Below are 22533 nucleotides of genomic sequence, written 5' to 3'. Positions count from 1 at the left end.
AATATTTGCTTTTGCTTGTGGTGTGGGGCTGCTGGTGGAATCTCCCTGTACATGCTGACCCGCAGACTCTGCCAAGGAGGTCTCTTGGGCTACAGCCTGCCTGAATACTTTCTGCCAGAATCAAATCAAGGGCACCAGGTGTGGACCGGTGCAGGCTTCACTGGACTTGGCTTAGGTCTCCCAGCTGGCTCCTTGGTCCTGCCTGATGATGGGGAACTTGCTTCCCCCACCCCAGCACTTTCCTATGCCCTTGACCTCACTAAAGAAGGTGCCACTAGGCTGGGGTGCCTGAGACTTTGACCTAATTCAGAGGGTTTTAAAAACATTCACAGCCCTTTAGTGGAAAAGAAAGTGCTAAGAACCTGGTAAACACGAGGAATTACTTAAAATAGTAAGTGACAATTTGATCTTCGGGAGGATGTGGACAGCGGGCCAGGCCAAGCACAACCAGGATGGCCCCCCCCACTCCCACCTGCCCTCTGGGGGAGGAGGGGCACAGAAGCCTCTGTCCATGGGGAGCCCATTTTCTGAAAGCCCTGGGAGTGTACAAGCACCCAGGCTCTGTGTGAAGGTGATTTCATTCATCACAGTAGAGCCCTTGAACGGAGGGGGGGGGGGGCGCTTCAGAAAAGATGTTTTTTTCTTCATTTTCTTCTTTCTTAAGAAGTGATCTAAGACAGACCTTGGCTGTATTTGGGCCAGAGTGCATGCATTTAGGCCTACTTTGAGGCAGTGGTCACACCCAGTCAAGTCAGTGAGAAGCCACTTCTCTGACATGGGCTGTGAAGCCCCTTCCTCTTGACTCCAAACCATGCATTTTCCTCCAATCCACCCTTCAGTCTATAGAGTTCCATCAGCCTCTTTGGTTCCCATTTGGGATATCTACCCTTTTTACCTAACTTGCCACCAGTGGGAAGAGAGATCCATTCTAATGTGCCCCCTTTGCTGACAGAAAAGATGCTAACCCCAACCCTGTTTCACCAGGCCTTGTTACTGGCATGTAGTCCCTGGACCTGCCATGCCTTGTCCAGGCTCCTGGGGAGGTTCCTAAGACCTTCCTGCAGGACCCTGTTGTATGTGGCTGCTGCTGCCAGTGAAACGTGTTCCCAGCCAGAGTGAGCTGCACTTTACCCTCACTTCATTCCTGCCCATAGCCAGTCCATTAAATCTCCAGGAAGCCCCTTTCCCTGAGGTGGAAAGGGCCATAGCCTTCTGGGAACTCTTCCTGCCTGGGCTCCAGGTATGACTGAGCCAGTGATGAGGTTACTACCTGTCCAACCTCGGTCGGAGAGATCCAGGCTCCTGGTAGCAATGTTCACTGCCGTCTGGCAAGCCTTCTGGGCTGAGTTCATACAAAGTCATGCACAGACACTCACACACACATGCAAGCATATGAGTGCACATACCAAAGCAGAACTCATTGATGGATCAGCCGGGGAACTAACTGCAATTTCTGCAAAGCTTCATGGCTTAGGAAAAAGCCCCTGGTGTATCCTCTGTCAAAAGCAGGACCTACCCCCAGGCTTGGCAGCCTCCTCTTCCCTGCCTCAGTCTGTTTCCTTTGACCTCCCACATTATCATGGGGATGCTTTCAGAATCTGGACACAGAATGTCCTCTGACTGCCACAGCTCAGAGATCATCAGCCCCGGGATCACCAGAACAATGACCACTGGTCATCTTATCTTAGACTACATCCGATTTATTTTCTCCTCCCTCCCTCCCTCTCTTCCTTCCTTCCTTCCTTCCTTCCTTCCTTCCTTCCTTCCTTCCTTCCTTCCTGTTTTCTTCCCTCTTTCCTTCCTCTCTGCTTCTCTCCCTCTTTTTCTTTCTTTCAGGGCTGTTTTTCTTAATTAGCTTTCTGACCAGTTCTCATAGAAGAAGAGGAGGAAAAGCAAAACCTGTCACATGTTTGAGACAGGTGGTCAGGCCCTGCTCCAACCAAGGTCTGGTTCTTCATGTATGACTCCCAAGTCCCCTGCCCTTCAGCTCTTCCCCCATGGTCTCTCTCAAGAGTTTCCTCAGGTCTGGAGAGGAGTGAGCTTTGCTAACTCCCAACTGCTCTCAGCATTCTAAAAGACCCTACACCCCAGATCTTGCTTTGATACCTTAAAGGATGTGGTGTCTAAACAGAATTTGGCTGTCAAGGCCCCATGATGTGGAGAGACATCCTGGAGAGCCCCAGAATGAAGCATGACCTTGGATTCAGCAAGGGGCCGTGAGCTGGAGCTGCCCTGGGCTGGCACCTCTTCCTTTTCTTTTGTCTTAGAAGATTCAGGGAGCTTTTTAAACCAGCTCTAAAACCTGCTGTCTTTGCCTAATACTTTGTGTACAGGATTATCTCATTTGAGTCTCAAGTCTTCCCTTAGTTGAGTATTACAGTCTTCCCTTAGTTGAGTTTAATTGGCTCAGTTTTCCTCAGAGGAAATTGTGTCTCAGGAAAGTGTGGGGACTTTGGGTTACTCAGTCAGGAAGCATTGATTAAGACCTTACAAGGAGGCAAACAGTAGATGACCCATTGTATAAATCACTGGGCCTGGAGTCAGGAGAACTCATCTTCCTGAGTTCAAATCTGGCCTCAGACACTTACAAGCTGTCCTCTGTTTGTTCATCTGTAAAATGAGCTGGACAAGGAAATGGCAAACCGCTCCCATGTGTTTGCCAAGAAAACCTCAAATAGAGTCAGGAAGAATGGACATGACTGTCATAATTGAACAATAAGAACAAAAGTCTACTTTAATAAATAATTCCTAATAGCAGAGATTTAGAACTAGAAAAGACCGGAAAGGTCATCTTGTTCCACCTGCTCCATTGACAGATGAGGATTTCTCAGTATTAACTAGGAAACCCTACTTGATTAGCTCCTTTGAAATAGGTAGGCAACAAGCCAATTGTAGTAATAGTTTCTAAGACACAACCAATTTCAGATTTTTCATAATTTCTTTTGTTTGAGAATACTAGGCAGATTGTTGAATATTTCTTTCCCTTTTCTTTCATTCCTTTTTTACTAATGGGTTGTATAAACTGCTATCAATGATATTTAATAGGTCCTGCTCTAATGGAGTCAGGTGAAATCAGCCTCTCTTAACTATGTTAGAAATCCAATTTCATTTTGGGACATGAAAAAATTTTTAAATGAAATTATTTTATGAAGATGAGACAGCATATTTATCTTTCTTCTATTAGGATCGCCAAGGAACTGTGAACAAGGACACTGGATCCTCCCAGCAGGCCAACAAAGCTGGAGATAAGAACAAAATGCAGAGAGCCAACTCAGTGACTGTGGATGGACAAGGCCTACAGGTGGGGTGTTCTTTCTGCCTCCCATCGCAACCACCACTACCACCATCACCACCACCACTAACATCATTAACATTAATGGATTTTGTTTATTCCATTCTTTTCAGAGCACGAATATCCAGTCATCAGTTCATTATTTTAAGCCCCCAGTTTGACTTGGGAGGCAGTCTCCTGAGCCTGGTTAGTAAATGGCTCAAAATGTCAATCTTCTAGGTGAATAACAATAGCAATATTCTTTGTTCAATCTGGTGTCAATATTTATGATGTTCACACTTTACTGGAATTGTAGACTACTGCTTTGTGGGGCCATCACTGTTGGTGTTTGGCGTATTGCTAACTTCTTATGAGTTTGGGAAGAGCCAGAATTTAGAATCTTTGTGACATAAAAAAAATTTACAATCAAATACTTTGGATGATGTAAGAATAGATCTTTTTGTGTGGCTGTTTTCTTTTTGGCTGAGTTTAAGCAACAAACAGAAGAGAATATTATTCACTAAAACAGAAATATAAATGTATATTTCAACAGCTCCATAATAATCACATCACATAAAATAGTGAATAAGTATGTTCTTTGTATGTTGCTAAGATACACCATCCACATAAATTAGAAAGCTTACTATGACAATGACTGAAACACGTCCTAGATTACCTCAGTCTTCCCATATGCCAATTAACATCTCTGCCCGGTTCTGCCACCTCCCACCCGTGTGACCTTGGGCAACTCACTTAAGCATTGTAGACCTTAATTTTGTCACCTATGAAAGGAAGAAGCTAAACGAGAGACTTTCAAATCTTTTCCCCACATCTACATCTATAGTCATCTATGTTGCTATATCCAAAAATAAGCATTAGCTTTAATATCATCTTCATCATCAGCATCATCAAAACATTTTGATTGTATTCATGCCCCACAGTAAGGGGGCAGTGATTGAATCCCAGGCCTAGTCCTGTTTGAGATCAGATCTTCCTAACTCTTCCTAGCTAATTCCTTATTAGCCGTGTGACCCTGGGCAAATTCTTTGTAGTCTCTATTTGCCTCAATTATAAAATGGGGATAATAGCATCTGCCTCCCAGGGCTGCTGTGAAGATCAAACGCGCTTATACTTGTAAGGCACTTATCATGTGCTGTACAAATGCTAGCTATTAGCTTCCTATTTTATCTCATTCTTATAGACATAATTTCATACAGTTATTATTAACATGAACCAGAACTTGGACAATAGTTGTAGCAAACCATCGTGCATGCAATACTGTGGGCACGCTCTGTGCATTGCACTTCTGAACTCTTGTTGCTAACCTCATAAACTAATTTGTTTGTAATTTAATAGTGCAGACAGAAACATATGAAAGTGTTTGTATTGTTTATCTATGAAAGGCTGAAGGAGGAAAGAGAAAGGCCCCTCACTATTCCCAGGCACAGAAGAGAGAAATCGATTATTTTGCTGTTTTGCTAATAATGGACTTTTTAAAGTAATAAAAATGGTAGTGCTTTATCAAGATTGAGGAAAAAGGACTGCCAGAAAATTAATTTAACCCGTAAGCTTTAAAAAAAATACATCATGAGAAAGCATTGAATTGCAGCCGCGTTTGCATATAACTCACTGCCAGCGGAGATGTGCGCTGCTTAGAAAAGGTGATTAATCATAGTTAAGAACATTCATCTTACTTCTTTCTAGCTAACCAGCATAATGATCAGGATTATTATTTCTAATTAGAGGAAGTAATAGATCATGTATAACCTTAGTATGAGCCTCATTAATTAACCCAAGTCCTAAGGGACTTCACATAGAGGTAGTTGGGTTCTTCATCTTTGTCATCACCAAGGCAGAGGTTTACCCCTAATACCAATGATCACAGATTATGGACATGGTAACAAGTCACAAGAATTGATTGAAATGGAAAAGATACAAATGACAATGTGTATATCCTCAATGGAAGTGCCTAAAAGAAGCATCATGTCACCATTAATATCAAGGATGCGCCAAAACAGACATTTGAAAACAGACCTCTTATTCATATGGTTTTTATATTGTAAGAAAGTTTTATCTCAGAAAATGATTGTTTCCCTGGATAATGTTATTACCCAAGAATAAGAGTGTCCTTCGGTGGATATGTTCTGCTCTCTCTGTTTACTTTACTTCCCCACAGTTGATTCCCCCTCTTAAATCTTCTACATTTTTTCACTAAAAAAACACATGCTTAGGCATCTTACTTTAACCAACTGACCTTTTTAGGTCAGACCTCATTTCCTTTATATTTTCCATAGCTAAAGAGAAGCCATTAGAGAACACAAAGACCTCCTTTCAATATCCCAGAAACATGTCCATAGGGTTGGACTTCATGAAAATTCTTCCACTGTAACACATCTCAAGGAAAAGGCGTAAACTCACCTACCAAGAACAAAGAAAGGTTTCCACACCATTTCTACTAGCATTCAATTTTTAAGAACTTTGGTCCTGGAATTCAGGTTGAAGGAAACTGATGGGTCTCAAACCCATCAGTGAGTTAGGGAGGTGTCTACTCCAAGCCTGTGAAAATTTCCCTGGTGGAATGGATGGATGAGAACATTGGAACAAATGGCCATGAAGGCAACTGAAGCAGGTCCTGTGAAGTGCTTAGAACTTGGTTCATGCAAGATTCATCCATTAGGCCATCACCTGCCCACTTGACTTCTCTCTTGGATTCTTCTGTGCCTAAGGTCAGCATGGCAGATACAACAGGGAGTCAAAAGATAGTTGTATATTCAAGGACTTCTCCAAGCCTATTTCCTTAGCTTAAAATGTAGGTGATAGTATGAAACATCTACCTCTCAGGGTATTGTGAGGCCCCACTTATTGAGAAAAGGTATATGCAACACTTGACATCTAATTAGCACTACAGAAATGCCAGGCCACTAAGATAGTAAAGAATAAGTCTAATTGACATTCCATAGGACAAAAGGATCAACATGTGAGGAGAAGCAATCTCTCCTAAGTCTTTTCCTCCTTCTCTGTGAATTAAACATCCTCATTACTTTTAAAAGATTCCCCTTAAGAAAATGTTCAAATGTCCTCTCTGTCTGATTCATGCTCTGTTGGGCCAGTTCCCTTTCACAAAATACCATAAGACCCAGACCCTAAGAGCCAGAAGGGTCTTCACCAGGCATATCATCTAAATTAGTTTCTCTACAATCTGCCTAGCAAGACTCATCCTGAATAATTTCCAGTTACCACCAGTATTCAAATATAACATCTCCTTGTGGCATTTAAGAATATCCCCATTTCCCCCTTCTTACCTTTCCATTGTTCAATACTCTTTCCCCACCTCTCCATTCACCCTAAGATTCAGCCTTCCTGACCCATGGACTACTTTTTCAATGAGATTTCCATCGATCATCTCCATGCCTTTACAGAGACATACCTGATGCCTAGAATACTCTCCTTCCTCACCACCCCCTCTTGAAGTCCTTCATTTCTTTCATGACTCAGCTCAAATTTTATCTTAGGCAGGAGGTTTTCCTATCCCTCCCCCATACATATACCACCCTCATTTGAACCTTTTCTCGCCTAGGGTTAGCTTCCTCCTACTCAATCAATCAGTAAAGATTTATTAAATTTCTGCTGAGTGACAGACACTGTACCCCAAGGATAGAAAAGATAAAGATAAAGAAAGCCTTTATCTCTGTATCTATATGTAACTAATAATAATGTTTGTCCTTCATTTCCAAAGAAGACCATGACATCAGGGAGGTGATGCCATGACAAGCACGTGAATTGGATTGGAGTAAGAGGGTGTTGGGCTAAGTTCCCAGCTTCACTTTCTCCTCTGCAGTCATCTGGGTCCAGAGGCCAAATAGGGATCAGGACAACTAGAGATGGTTCTGGATGTGAAGCAATTAGGGTTAAGTGACTTGCCCTATTGTCACACAGTGCTGAGACTGGATTTGAGCTCTCATTATTCTGAATCCAAAGCAGTTGCCCTTTATATAAAAATATTGATTTCCTTGTTATGGTCCCCATTAGAATAAAAAATCCTTGAGGTCAGCTACAATGCTTTTGTCTTTCTTTGTATCCCCTAGTGCTTAGCACTTGATCAATGGTGGGTCACCTAAGACTTTCAGTTGCCCCATTGAAGATGCTAGACACTTAACTAAAGTTCAGAATGTAATCTGGGCAATTGGCAAGGTATATTGAGTGCTTGGTTGTCCATATTACCCAGAAAATCCCTATTTAGCAATCCATCTAAGAATAGTCACCAGGCAAGAGCAGAAGTTACAAACTGGATCTTAGGTTGAGATTTTAAATGAAATCTTTTAAAAAGTTAACTTCGAGCAGGCAAGTTGGGAAGAATTTCCCTGATATAAAATAGGCACTTGTGAAGAGTGAGATGAGAAGGTGGAGGGATGAGTCAACTACAGAAGGGATTAGAAGTAGAATCATGGAGAGCGCTCTCTTGGTCAGAACTCAAGGAATAAACAAGGAAATTCAGTGGAGTGCTGAAGGGGACTCAGAGCCCCATCAAGAGGGATGGGGAGAGGAGAAAACACTGAAGGGAAGGATTTTGAGAAGTAGATTGAAGATCAGGTGTCAAAACTCTCAAATAGAAAATGTCCTTTCTTCAAACTCATGTTGAAAATCAGAATTTGAGGGTGTCGGTAGAGGAGAAGACATAGATCCAATTTGTTTTCCAAGCCCCCTGCATCCTCATTGTGATGTCCTTTCTGCATTTGGTGTTCACACTAGGAACACCATTTTAGAAGCCCAGCTCCCTCTTCTATCCTGCCTTTGACACTCCTTCCTTCCCATGCTCATGTCCTCTTCCTCGAAGACTTGGCCAATACCAACTGGGGAATTTAGAATCATAAGACTCTAGATGATTAGCCACACCCTAATTTCTGCAGAAGAAGAAACTAAGAGACAGAGACAAGAAGTGTCTTCTAACTCCAAGTCTGGTACCCTTTCTACCTCCCCACAATGGCCACCTGTCATCACAATTTGTCACCAGAGCTTTAGAGCTGGAAGTAACTTCAGGAGTTCCCTAATTCAAACCCATTATTTTATAGAAAACAGATGTATCACATGATCTGGTGGCCTGCTAAGGGTCAACAAAGGGGACAGAAACAGAGAGATCAAACATCTTAATTAACTCATTACCCCTCATTTTTCAAAATCATAATTATTAAATGTGTTCATTATCTCCAACCTTGCACCCCATATTTATTTGCCATTGTTCATTTGTTCAACCTTTACCAGACCACATCATAAGAAGTAATGATTTACCTTGTCTAATTTTTTCCCTAGATTACTCCAATTCCTGGCACTCACCCACTGTTGGTTTTTGTCAACCCCAAGAGTGGTGGGAAGCAAGGAGAAAGGTTTGTGTTCTTGGATCTACTTATTCTGTGTGTCAGCTAATTTATAGGAGCATTGAAATGAATATAATGATGTGATTTAGAATTGAGTTGGAAGGCAGTGTCTCATTATGGTTAGAGATCTGGCCTCATACCTGAGAAGATGTGAGTTCAAGTTTTGTTTCTAACACAGCCTCACTGTGTGACCTTGAATAAGTCACTTAACTCCTCAGGGACCAAGGCATCTCTGAATCTCAAAGTTTTGAGAAAATGATGGTTTGCATTGGTAGAGTGAGTTTTCACTCCCAGATGTTGCTTATACTAATGAAATCACACTACTAGCCCCTCTTCCTAAATTAATGTCCAAACTGTGATTAATTCATGTTGAAATCTATGGGAGAAGTCTTGGTCTGATTTCTTCTTCATTTTTCATAGATATTTTATATCTGGAGATAGTTTAATATAGTAATGGGGATTTTTATGAACTTTTTTATTGCCTTAGTTCAGGATTCAGTATTTTATTTCATGCTATTAAAGTAATCCACAAATCATTCATTTTTGCTTCCTGTGATCCATGACCACAGAGGCCAGGATCATAATTATTGCACTACATTTATGTAAAAATGGCATAAGGACATTAGGGAGGTTAAGAGGAGGGTTGGCCATAAGGAATGTATATCACAACTATTAGTAGAACTGAAACTAGGGTGAACCACTTGGGGCTTTGCCCTAGGAGACTACAGCTAGCCCTGTTTGTTTTACAACTGCTTTGCTTCCATCTTTCAACAAAGAGCTCACCCCTTTCCTTCCCTGGCTTATAGCCCTCAAGGATCTGTCAAAATGGCATTTCTTCTGCCTGACTGACCCCAAAGCAGGTCAGGTTGCCACCCATCTCCTACTAAGAAGTTGTCAGGGCACCATCAGTCACTGGTCATTCCCAGGGGCCTAGAGTGGGAGGAATCTTTCCAGCAAATATTCTATGAGGGAAGAATGGCCTCCCCCCATCCCCCTCTTGCTGGGGCTTCATTCACTTTATTTAGGTAACTATTGGAAATAAAATAAAGGGGTGTATACATATACATCCAAATATTATACATGCACTGCTATATAAAAGAAAATATCATGCATATGTATCTACACATACATTTATAGAATATGTCCTCTTATCTCTATTTTATCCATAAAAACTGCATTTCTTCATCATGAAATTTCACAGATATTAATTTAGATGTAGGTATTTTTTTAACAGTAAATGAATGACAGTAATTTTGTGGAATAAGTGGTTTTTGTTTATGTTTTTTTCCTTGTTTAAGTTTTCTCCAGATTTCAAAAGCACTCAATGAAATGCCTCCCCTTCCTCCTCCCACACTAGTTTGGAAGCCTGGAAATTTAAGTCCCACATAGATTTTTATCATCTAGCTGTCAGGGACTCTAAAACTTTCTCCATAAGCTGTTCATTGCTTTCCCATTAGAGCAAGGCCACTTGTGTATTTGCTTCTTTCTCTTCTCTTCTGCCCACCTTTCTTTCTGTCTTTCTGTTCTTTTCTTCTTTCTTCTCCCTGTGATACTGTCACTGGAAATATGTTCGAAGAAGGGGTCTGGATGCATTTTCTGTTTCTACAGCTCTGACCTTTCTGGTCTTCTTGGCTTCACTTCTTTCTGCCTCAATTTCTTCCCTGAGAAAGAGGTGAATGACTCTCTCAGTACACACTTCAAAGCATTGTTATGAGAAAAGCCCTTGGCAGGGCTTAAAGTGCTGTAGAAAGATGAATGATCTCCTTTTCTTCTGCTTTCCAATTTTCCTTTTCTATGTCCCCTGAAAATATGGAATTCAGCCTTGGGTCTTGTTTGAGCATGTCAGGTTAGGTCCTAGGAATACTAGTTGTCACCAACCTGATGATGGCACTGATGATGGTGATGATGGTGACAATGATAAAGGAACATGAGGATAATGATTATTATTAATTAGCAAGCTAGCTAAGAGGCTTACTAGTCCCTGGATGAATCACCTTTTCACTATTCCTTAGTAAGGTCTTTGCCTTACTTAATGTTGAGTAAAATAGTATTAAGACTGTGCTCACATGGAGATATGCCCAAACATTCTTTTTTGGAGTGGTTGGGAGGGGAAAAAAGTTATCTGGGCATTCCAGCCCATGAGAGGAGGAACTCACAAGAAGGTTTCATTTCTTCACTTCATTCATTCATTCACTCTCTGAATCCTTCCAATTTCTTATCATCTTTTTTTGACCACAAAGATAATGTGTAAGACTTTGTTAACTTCTGAAAGAAATGGGTTCTGAGCAATAAAATGAATGTTGTTAGAAGTATCTGAGGTTACTGGAGGCAGATTGTGCATGCAATGGAGAATATCCCAGTAGTCCTTTGTAGGCAGTAGTTCATAGAGTTCGATTATCTTGTTTAGTCATAAATGTTTTTTCAAAACCCCAAACATGCCCCCAATTTTTTGTTATTATAATAATTCATTTTTCATACATTTCATTAGCATTCACCTAGACATTCAAAGACATCACCTTTATATTATTATTATTATTATTATTATTATTATTATTATTATTATATATTTAACATTCCGTCACGTTAATAAAAATCACTGTTTCTGGTAATTACATAAAATAATTGAGATATAAATGCCTACCCTTTAGACTCACTGAAAGCATAATCAGAAAAAATTCTAATAGCTAGAATGGTGATAGTGATGAGCATAAAATCTTCAACATAACACTTGTCTTGAAAAGGACTGCATGTAGTTTTGAGATAATGAAATTAGAAAGTTATTATTTCTTAGAATATTGGGTTTTTTAATTACATAGATTGATATTATATCCAGGCAATAATAATAGAATAATTCTGAAACTGCTTGTTTAATGTTGTTATTTATAATATTAATATGCAATATATATATATATGTATATGGATGGATGGATGGATTTGTGCCAATTCATCAACTGACATATTTAATGATAAACCAGGTGAACTGATGAGAGCAGCTGAGTTATTAGTTTTATTCTTCCTCTTCTTATTTACATCCATAATGAACCTTTCCCTAGCCCTCTCTTTAAATTTGGTTTTTTTAACATGGAAGTGGATCATGTAACTCATATCATATGCAGTAAAGTTTCATATGAAGGGAAATGGAGTCTTCTTCCTAATGGACAAAATCCTCATAAATGTGTGAATGAACTCACAGAGGTGATCATAAGAGACAGAGGCACTCAATGAACATGGGCTCCATTCCTTCTGAAACTTGGCAATCCCTCACTAGGCTGATTCATCAGAAGTTATTGGATCTATATGGTGGAGGGAGTTTTGAATGTGGAAGCCATGAGCACAATTGAATTTGTAAATACTTCATAACATCACAGATTGAAAGAAGAGAGACTTGAAAAGTCAGTGAATCCACTCCCCCTTCCTTTTTCAGATAAAGAAAGTGAGGCCCAGAGAAATAATGCCACTTGCCCAAGGTCACACAAAAATAGGAGATAAATCCATTCACAAATTATTTATAGAAGTGTGGTTTATGCCAAACATAGGGAAGCAGCACCCTTAGTGCTCATTAGGAAATATGACGATTTTATCATGGGGAGATCAGGTGACAACCTTGCTTCTCATTCTCACAAATCCATTGTATTCCTTCTATTATCACATTTCTTGCTAATATCCAAGAATAGCTGGAATCATGTTTGCTGCTTGAGTTATTGATTCATCCAATTTATCTGTAAAGCCAGAGAATATCTGAGATGGAAATATATTCCTACCCATCTTTCCTGGTCTATGGTTTCAAAAATGGAATTCATCTGCTTCCTTTATGATATTTTTATCACATTAAGTATACTGTCAAGTGCATTTTTAACCACATGTGGGCCAACCAGTCAGAAGACTCTCAGGCTTAGATTTTACTCAACGATGGACTGTCATCAGTGAAAAGGACCTGTTGAATCAGCCTCACAGTTCTCAGTGTTAGAGATCAATGTCTTTGTCAAGAATGGAGACCTGGGGGCAGCTAGGTGGCACAGTGGACAGAGCACCGGCCCTGGAGTCAGGAGGACCTGAGTTCAAATCTGATCTCAGACACTTAATAATTACTTAGCTGTGTGACCTTGGGCAAGTCACTTAACCCATTGCCTTAAATTTTAAAAAAAGAACAAAAAAGAATGGAGATCTGGAGAAACACATTTTTACAGATGCACACACAAAATAGGAGCAGAATCATGACAGTATCCTTTTGGGTAGAGGCTAGTGCCTTCTCCCTGCATGTCAGGTTGGCAAGGCACCCCTAAGTTTCACTCATTGACAGGATTTATTTGAATAAAGCATTTAGACAACTCAATAGCTAGGGCAAAAACATTTGTTCATCTTCAAAATGAGCTGGCATTAAAACAGTTTTTATGGAGTATTTTTTTTAGAATATCTGCAATTATTTCTAAATTGAGATCCTTTGGTATTCCTTTATTGGAGGGAGGGCCTCTCCCTGATCACCTTGTGACTAGGTCCCTGAGCTCTTCTGCTGCACTTAGAAAGAATCTACTTTATGTTATTTTGTTTCTGATGTTTTATTATATCCTAACGTTTATATATATATATATATATATATATATATATGTATATCTCTTTAAAAATATGACTTTGTAATCCTACCTAATATCTTGTTAGAATTTATTGGCAAAATTCTTTTTTAAAAATAATATAATTGTTAATACTAAATAACTCTCTTTCCCCCCTCTGATTTCCTTCTACCTCACAGAATCTTCAGAAAACTTCAGTATCTCTTAAATCCTCGCCAGGTTTATAGTCTTGCTACAAATGGACCCATGCCAGGGTAAGTCTGAAGCTAACGTCATTATCATTAATTCATTTAATACTCCCTAATTAAATAAGCAGGCTGATATACCTAGGAATAATGTGATTTGAATGCATCAGCCAGATCACTAGGGAAAAAAAAGTGAAATATCAACTATCAAAAACAGATCCCAGCTTCCAAAATGGCTAATATCCTATTTCTGTTGCTTTTCTCATCCAAATGTGTTGAAGGAAATGAAGGGGGAGAGAATCAAGGAAGGGTAAGTTCCTGTCCAACTGAAGAAGCTGAGAAAAGCTAGTGACAGAACCAGTCCATCTTCCCTATTATAGTGGGAAATACAGTTTATGCTTCCACAGATCAAGAGCAGGGCATTTCACCAAGAACATTATCTAGTTTAACCCTAAATCTACCCATTAAGATCTTTCATGATGCTCACTAACTCAAGAGTGTGAACTGCAAAGGATCCCTTACAATGCTCATTAACTCAACTTATGATTATTATTCACTGTCATCCACTAGCAGGGATGTTTTTCAATATGGTTTATTATTCATCCAGGCATTAGGGCAAAGAAGGTGTTTGACTTAAGGACTGGACATTTTTTTCATACAGCTCCCTGGGGAAAATGAAAACAAAGGCATTATTCATTGGGAACTAGTTGGTCATTTGCTCATCCCATTTTTCCTCATGACTTTTTTCAACTGGTCCATCATGAAATTTAGACTAGATGCTCCAGATACATGGGGGAGGAGTGGCTAGTCAGACAAGCTTCCCCTGTTGAGAGCAAGGCAGCATGGTGGGCCGGGGAGGTGGCCTTGGAGTCAAAGGTCCTGAGTTCAAGTTACAGATATGATATTTATTAGCTGTGGGGATCTAGGCCAGTCATTTTCCCCTTCCCTTCCCCAACATCCTCATCTATTCATTCAACTCAGAACAACAAATATTTGTTCAATTACAGCATGGATAAAGGAACTGTGGCTGGTGGTAGAGGCCAGAATTCTGGGCAATGGGTCAGAGAAAAGACAGCAAGTTGGCAAATAAATGAATAATGAAGACAAAGAACCAATATATCATAGGATAAGGAGATAAAATGAACTTTTTTGGTGGGAAACAGGGGAAGCTGGGGGATATTTGATCTAAAACTTGTCAGGAGCTAGGTTCTAAGAAGTAGAGAATGCAGAAGGAAAGAGCATGCCAGAGTCGAGGGCACATCCAGGGCTGATACATGAAGGCAAGAGAGAGAATGTTGGATGTTGGGAACATCAAGGGCACAATGAGATTGAGGAAGATAGAGTGAAATGGGTCTGGAAGGATTGGAAGCAAAGACTCAGACTGTCATGACAAAAGAAGGGATTTCAGATTTGCCCTTAGGGGACCTGGTTTCAAATCTAAGTTAACTTTCTATGTAATGTTGGCCAAGTTATTGACTGTTCTCAGGAGGACTGGTCACTATTTACATTGCTTATGTCATATGAGTCACTATTTCTTCAAACTTCTTATACTTATTTCCATTTATTTTTAATTCATACCTAAAATTTATGTATCCTAGCTTCACATAGGATAAAATAAAAAAGTCAATTAGTAAAACCTAATGAGAATTTACTGATCAAAACTACCTTTTCCATTTACTTCTGATGACCCCCCTCTCTTTCTTACCCCAAGAAAGAGCTCCAAAGAAGGAAATGCCTGAGCACATTTTGGGATCTCCTCATGGGCTCCATCTACTGAAGGGTCTTCTCTCTCTGACCTCATCATGCCCTGGCCATAGAGCCTTGGATTCCCTAATGCTAATGTTTAGGAAGATTGGTTGTCCCTGTTAGAGGTAGAAAGGCAAAGCTTAACTCTGAATCTAGAAAGAATGGAGGGCTGACAAAAAGGCTATAGGCAGATTTTGTATGGTCCTGGGTTGGTCAGTCAATAACCATTTGTTAAGTACTGTCCATGTCCCAGATATTGTGTTAAGATAAAAGAAGAGAAAGAAGCCAGAAAATAGTCCTTGTCCTCAAGTATTTTACCATTTAAAGGGTGAAACAGAAAACAATCCATAGTATACAAACAAGTTATATATAGAACAGATAAACAATAAGAGGCTAAGGTTATAGAATTCAGAGGGTTGAAAAAGGCTTCCTATAGAAAGTGGAATTATAGCTGGAACTTTAAGGAAGTCATAATGGTCAGTAGTCTAGGCAGAAGGAGAATGTTACAGGCAAAGTGGTTAGTTTGAGTGTCCAGAGCTTGGGGAGGCTAGGTGGCACAGTGGATAAAGCACTGGCCCTGGAGTCAGGAGTACCTGGGTTCAATTCCAGTCTCAGACACTTAATTACCTAGCTGTGTGGCCTTGGTCAAGCCACTTAACCCCATTTGCCTTGCAATCCCCCCCCCCAAAAAAGTGTACAGAGCTAAGAGAAGGAAGGTAGTGTTTGTGAGACAGCTAGGAAGCCAGAAACACTGGATCAAAAAAGAATATTTTGTGTTGGGAACCTTTGTGTGTGGGAACATTGTAAATTATCTTCACCTGGTGTCTTTGAACATCAGAGCCTTGTTCTGCTAAGTGCCATAGGAATGGGAGAGGATTAGGGACTGGAGAGGTATTTATTCACTAGTGTTTTGGTGAATAAACAGGGCACTTGGAGAATTTGTCTTCCTTGTTTTCCACCCCTCCAATGCTCACCTGAGGAAGGTTGAGGGAGTCCAGAAGTGAGACTCAACAATTTTGGGGAATAAGAAAGCTAGGAGGGGGTCAGATCACTTTTAAAATCAGAGATGATCCTGGAGGCAACCAGGAGCTACAGGAGCTTACTGAGTAGTGAGGTTTTAGATTTGTGTTCTATAAAACTTTCTTTAGTGGCTGAGTTGAGGGTGGTTTGGAATGGGCAGAAGCTCGAGGACCTAGAACAAGCCACCAAGAGCTCATGCAGTCATCCAGGCAGGAGGTGGTAAGGACAATTACTAGGGTGGAAGCAGTGTCACAGGAGAGAATGAGTGTGTTCTAGAGATGCTGCAAAAGTGAAATCCAAAGACCTTGGTGCCATGTTGGCTATGGGTAAATGAGAGAGTGTCAGGAATCTAAGTGGTGGGTCTGAGGGATGATAAAAGAGGTGCTGAAGCCTTTAACAGGTATAAGTTTGAAGTGAGTTTTAGGGGATAAAGATTCCCTTTCTAGATCACTTTCTTTATATTCCTCCTCTTTCCCTTTTTGCCCTCTTCTCTGATATTTTGTTTTAGGTTTTTTCCTTGAGTTTCTGCCTCTACGTGGGAGATTTCATTTACTTAAAAAAAAATTAAATGTGGAAAAGATACTATTCAAATCTAGTTCTTTCAGTGCCATCCATTAAAAGATTGGGATCTAATTCAGCTTCTAGTTTGTCATCATTCCTAGTCAAGTAGGGCTGTGTCTTGGGATGATGTTCCATGTTTCCTTTAAAGATTTATGAAGCACCATTGATACTCGTCAAACTCCTTGTTTTATTATTGGAAAATCCCTTGGAGAGCATCCATTTCAAGGACCCATTAATATTTAGGAAATTTAGGATCAGAGAGGACAATAAACTTATATAGAGTCAAAGAGGAAGTTAGTGCTAGGTTATCTCAACATTGTTTTGGGTGTAATGTAGTGTTTGTGGGACAGCTCCTTGCAAAACTTCCAACTTCATAATGTGGTGCTACCTTTTTTCATAGGGGTCCAGTCTTGAGGTACCTGCTTCCCTTGCATGCTGCTTTTTTTTACTTACTCAGCTCTGAATAAAGTTGATTTTACTTCTAAATAAACTTCAGTTAATACAGAAATCACAGAAAAACTACAAGAATTAGTGAATCAGATCTTTCCTATTAAACTGGCAGAATTGCGGGTATCTAATATTTCAGGGGAAGATTTACTTTATATCATTCTGTATTTAAAATGAACTGAACCAAAACCAAGCACAGGCAGCACAATTCTCAGTAGCCAGAACAGAAAGCCTCTCTGGAAGGCTCCAGGGTCTGGGTTCATAACCATGGTCCAGACAGAAGGAAAGCCTGCAGAATTGAGCTAGACAGGTGTTGCATTTGAATTCTGCCCCTATCTCTGAGACTTGGGGCAAGCCACTTACACAGCCTGAGCTTTAATTGCCTCGTCTGTGGAATAAGTTTGTACCAGATCATTCCTCTTCCAGTTCTAAATCTGGGTTCCTTTGCTACTGGGACTTCATCTTCTGTGACACAATATAGCTTATATTTCTTTTGTTAACACTAAAAATCTGTTTAGCAGAGTGGCAACGATTGTGACCTAGACCATTTGCCAGAGTCCAATCTCATGAGGTCCATCACAGCTCCAACCAAACCAGAATCTTCCTCATGGGAAAATCCAAATGTGGGCCTAGAATTCCCATTGACCACTTGGAGTCTTTTTTTTTTTGGCAAGGCCATGGAGCTAAGTGACTTACCCAAGATCATGCAGCTAGGTAATTATTAAGTGGCTTAATCCAGATTTGAGCTCAGGTTCTCCTGACTGCAGGGCTGGTGCTCTATCAAATGAGCCACCTAGCTGCCCCCACTTTGAGTCTTAAAGAAGACATAACCCTAGACTGTTGTCAGATTTGAAAAAGAACCTTAAAAATCAGCCAGAAACTGAAATATTGATGAAAAAAAAAGCAGAAATAGATAGAGGTGGGGGGGGCTAAGAGAGTCAAGGTTGGATAGGGGTGAGGGAATGCAACACTATTCATAGCACATGCATCAGTCACTTTTGAATGATTTAGAAAACTGTCATATGATCATAATTGCAACTTTGCAAACATTGAAAAAGGCTGATGCATAGAGTCAAATTGATTTTCTAGCCTTCTGTGCTTCAGAAAACAGTTGCATGCTTAGGTAACAGATTAGTGCTTAGAAAAAGAAAATGATAATTTTAGCCTGTTCTGCTCCTGGGCACCTACAAATCTATTAAAATATATTTTTCAAGATCAGAGGAATATGACCCTTGTCACATCAGTTTATCATAAGGTTCTTTGTTTTCTAGGAATGATTTACTTTAATTTAAATGTGTATACAATGTGTGTGTGTGTGTGTGTGTGTGTGTGTGTGTGTGTGTGTGTGTGTGTGAGTAGAGAAAGGGGGGAGAGAGAGAAGGAGAGAAGCAGAGAGGAGAAAGGAGGACAGGGAAGGGGGAAATAAGGAGCATTACCAGAACCTCTGCTAAATAGTGGGGATAGGCATTCCCTCATCATATGCATCTCTCAAGTACTCGAGTTCTCTAATGGAGAGGAAAGCAAAAACAGGAGATCTCAACTGCAGGACCAATGACAAGGCCCAGCTGTATTTCCTCTGTAGGGGCAGGTCAATGCTTTTTCAATTGGGTATTTATTTCATCTTTCAAGGAGGAGGGGGAAAAAAAGAATAAACGTCCTTGCAAGGATGGTTTTGGAGATGGCTGATGTCTCTTTTTAATAACAGCTTTTAAAAAATGCTGGAGAATTAAATGGAACTAACAATTGGACTGGAATGGAGAGACCATTGAGCTATTTAACACTCTTTCTAATTCATGTATTACTTTATGGAAAGTTGTTAAGAAGTTATTTTATTGATATTTTATTTTTCCAAATACATGTTAATGAAAGCTTTTCAACTTTTATCCATATCCATGTGTATACTTTTAAGTTACAAAATTTCCTTCCACCCTCCCTTCCAATCCCCCTCCCCCAGCGGGGGAACAGCTAGGTCAATGTTGTACATCTGTGTTAAATATATTTACAGATTAGTCATTTTCAGTATGAGGAGTTAGGATTAAGGGAAAGAAATACAAAAGAGATGTTTTTTTATTATTTTTTTTAGGTTTTTGCAAGGCAAATGTGGTCAAGTGGCTTGCCCAAGCCCACACAGCTAGGTAATTATTAAGTGTCTGAGACCAGATTTGAACCCAGGTACTCCTGACTCCAAGGCCGGTGCTTTACCCACTGTGCCACCTAGCCACCCCAGAGATATTTTTTTTAAAGTGAATGTATAGTGTTCATCAGATTCTAAAGTTTTTTTGTTTGGTTTTTCTTCGTGAATGGGGACATCATTGTCCATAACCAGTCTAATAAGGTTGTCCTAGCTCTCTGAACTGCTGAACAGTTCCATCCATCAAAGTTGATCATCTCACAATGTTGCTGTTAATATGTACATTGTTCTCTTGGTTCTACTCCCTTCGCTCAGCATCAGATCCTGTAACTCATCCCATGCTTCTCTAGAGTCTGATTGTTTATGGTTTCTTATAGAACAATATTTCATAATATTCATGTACTACAAACCATTCCTCAATGAATGGGCATCCCCTCAATTTCCAGTTCTTTGCCACCATAAAAAGAGCTGCTCTGAATATTTTGCAACATGAACTTTTCCATTTTTTGATTTCTTTTGGCTATAGACCTAGAATTGGAATTGCTGGATCAAAGGGTATGAACAGTTTTGTTTCTTTTGGGACATAGTTTCATATTGTTCTCCAGAATGGTTGGATCATTTCACTTCTCCACCAGCAACACATTAATGTCTCAATCTTCCCACAATCTTTCCAACATTGATCATTTACCCTTTCTGTCATCTAGCCAATCTGATAGGTGTCAAGTGATACCTCATAGTTGTTTTAATTTGCATTTCTCTAATCAGTAAGTATTTGGAGCATTTTTCATTTGATTATATGTAGCTTTAATTTCTTCATTTGAAAACTGCCTATTCATAGCATTTGAGCACTTATCAATTGGGGAATGACTTGTAATCTTGTAAATTTGATGTAGTTCTCTATATGTTTTAAAAATGAGACCTTTATCAGAACTCCTAGATACGAAGATTGTTTCCCAGCTTTCTGTTTTCCTTCTAATTTTGGCAGCATTGATTTTATTAGTGCAAAAGTTTTTAATTTAATATAGTCAAAATCATTCATTTTCTAGTTTATATAATATACTCTATTTCTTGTTTGGTCATAAATTTGTTCCCTTTTCATATATCTGATAGATCTTGGTCTATTAATTTATCCATGGTGTTGCCCTTTATGCCAATTCTGTATCTATTTTTGACCTCATTTTGATATAGGTTATGAGATAGGGGTCTATGCCTAGTTTTTGCCATACTGTTTTCCAATTTTCCCAACAATTTTTGTCAAATAGTAAGTTCTTATCCCAGCAACTAACGTCTTTGTGTTTGTCAAACAATAGATTACTGTAGTCAATTACTACTTTTTCCTTTTGAACCTATTCTAATCCACTGATCTATTGCTCTATTTCTTAACTAGTACCAGGCTTGTGCTGACTGTGACTTTATAGGATAGTTTTAGATCTGCTAGATCTAGGCCACCTCCCTTTACATTTTTCCCATCAGTTCTCTTGCTATTCTTGACCTTTTGTTACTCTAGATGAATTTTATTACCATTTTTTCTAGCTTGGGAATATAATTATTTGGCAGTTTTATTAGTATGATACTGAATTAGTAATTTGCTTTGGATAGAATTGTCATTTTTATTATATTAGTTAACCCTAACCATGAGCAATTGATATTTTCCATTTATTTAGATCTGACTTTATTTGAATGAGAAGTGCTTAATAATTGTGTTAATAAAGTTTATAGGTTTGTCTTGGGGGGGTAAATTTCTACAGTTACTTTAAATGGAATTTTTCTTTCTGTCTCTTGTGCTTGGGCTTTCTTGTTCACATATAGAAAATGCTGATGATTTATGTGGTTTTATTTTATATCCTGTTACTTTGCTGAATTTTTTAATTGTTTCAAGTGGGTTTTTTTAGATAATTTTCTTGGGTTTTCATATCATCTGCAAAGAATGAAAGCTTTGCTTCCTCATTGCCAATCCTGATTCTTAAATTTCTTTTTCTTCTGTTATTGATAGTTAACATTTCTAATATTATATTGAATAGTAATAGAAATAATGGGCATCCTTGTTTTACCCCTGATCTTACTGAAAGTGCTCCGAATTTATCCTCATTACATATAATATTTATTGATGGTTTTAGATAGATGCTATTTATTATTTTAAGGAAAACACCTTTTATTCCTAAATTTTCTAGTGTTTTTAATAGAAATGGTATTGTATTTTATCAAAGGCTTTTTAGCATCTATTGAGATAATACTATGATTTCTGTTGGTTTTGCTATTGATATGTTCAGTTATGTTGAGTTTTTCTCTAATATTGAACCATCCCTGACCACCTGGTATAAATCCTACCTGATCATGGTTATATTATCCTAGTAATAACTTACTGTAATCTCATTGCTAAAATTTTAGTTAAGAAGATTTTTGCATCAATGTTCATTAGGGATATTTGTTTTTAATTTGCTTTGGTTCTTCCTTTTTTAGGTATCAGTACCATGTTGGTGTCATAAAAGAACTCCTTCTCCTATTTTTAAAAATAGTTAATATAGATTATCAATTAGTTGCTCCTTAAAAGTTTGGTAGAATTCACTTGTAAATCCATCTGGAACTGCAGACTTTTTCTTAACGAGTTTATTGTTGGTTTCTTTAATTTCCTTTTCTAAGATGGTATTTTATTTCCTTCTCTGTTAATCTAGGCAGTTTGTATTCTTGTAAATATTCATCCATTTCATTCAGGTTATCAAATTTATTGGCATACAGTTTGGCAAAGTAGCTCTGAATTATCTCTTTGATTTACCCATTGGTGGTTAGTTCACCCTGTTCATTTTTGATAATGGTAATTTGGTTATCTCCTTTCTTTTTTTAATTCAGATTAACCAAAGTTTTATCTATTTTATTGTTTTTTAATAAAGCCAACTCATTTTTACTTATTACATCAATGGTTTTATTCTTTCAATTTTATTTCTCTCTCCCTTGATTTTCATTTGGTATTTAATTAGGGATCTCTAATTTGCTCTTTTTCTAGTTATTTAAGTTGCATACTCAATTCATTGATCTCCTCTTTCTCTATTTTATTCATATAAGCATTCAGAGATATAAATTTTCCCTTCAAAAATAGCCTTGCCTGCATCCCATAGATTTTGGTATGATGTTTATTATTATCATTTTCTTTGATATAATTATTTATATGATTTTCTGTTTGATTCATTCATTATTTAAAATTAAGTTAGTTTCCATTGGTTTTTATCTTTCTGTG

At 38.8% G+C, this 22533-nt stretch overlaps 1 protein-coding gene across 2 annotated transcripts in view; it reads left to right on the top strand.

The window, feature by feature from the left end:
* DGKB (diacylglycerol kinase beta) overlaps positions 1 to 22533 on the top strand; it is a 556198-nt gene that overhangs the window by 188404 nt on the left and 345261 nt on the right. For both annotated transcript variants that reach the window (XM_074195405.1, XM_074195404.1), the window contains 3 exons: positions 3185 to 3301; positions 8579 to 8652; positions 13391 to 13465. In XM_074195405.1, coding sequence (XP_074051506.1) covers positions 3185 to 3301; positions 8579 to 8652; positions 13391 to 13465 — 266 coding nt within the window. The remainder of the gene's footprint in view (positions 1 to 3184; positions 3302 to 8578; positions 8653 to 13390; positions 13466 to 22533) is intronic.

This window comes from Macrotis lagotis, chromosome 7, assembly GCF_037893015.1.
Source record: "Macrotis lagotis isolate mMagLag1 chromosome 7, bilby.v1.9.chrom.fasta, whole genome shotgun sequence".
Taxonomy (NCBI): domain Eukaryota; kingdom Metazoa; phylum Chordata; class Mammalia; order Peramelemorphia; family Peramelidae; genus Macrotis; species Macrotis lagotis.
The sequence above is the reverse complement of the archived record's forward strand: the minus strand, read 5'-3'. Positions and strand labels throughout refer to the sequence as shown.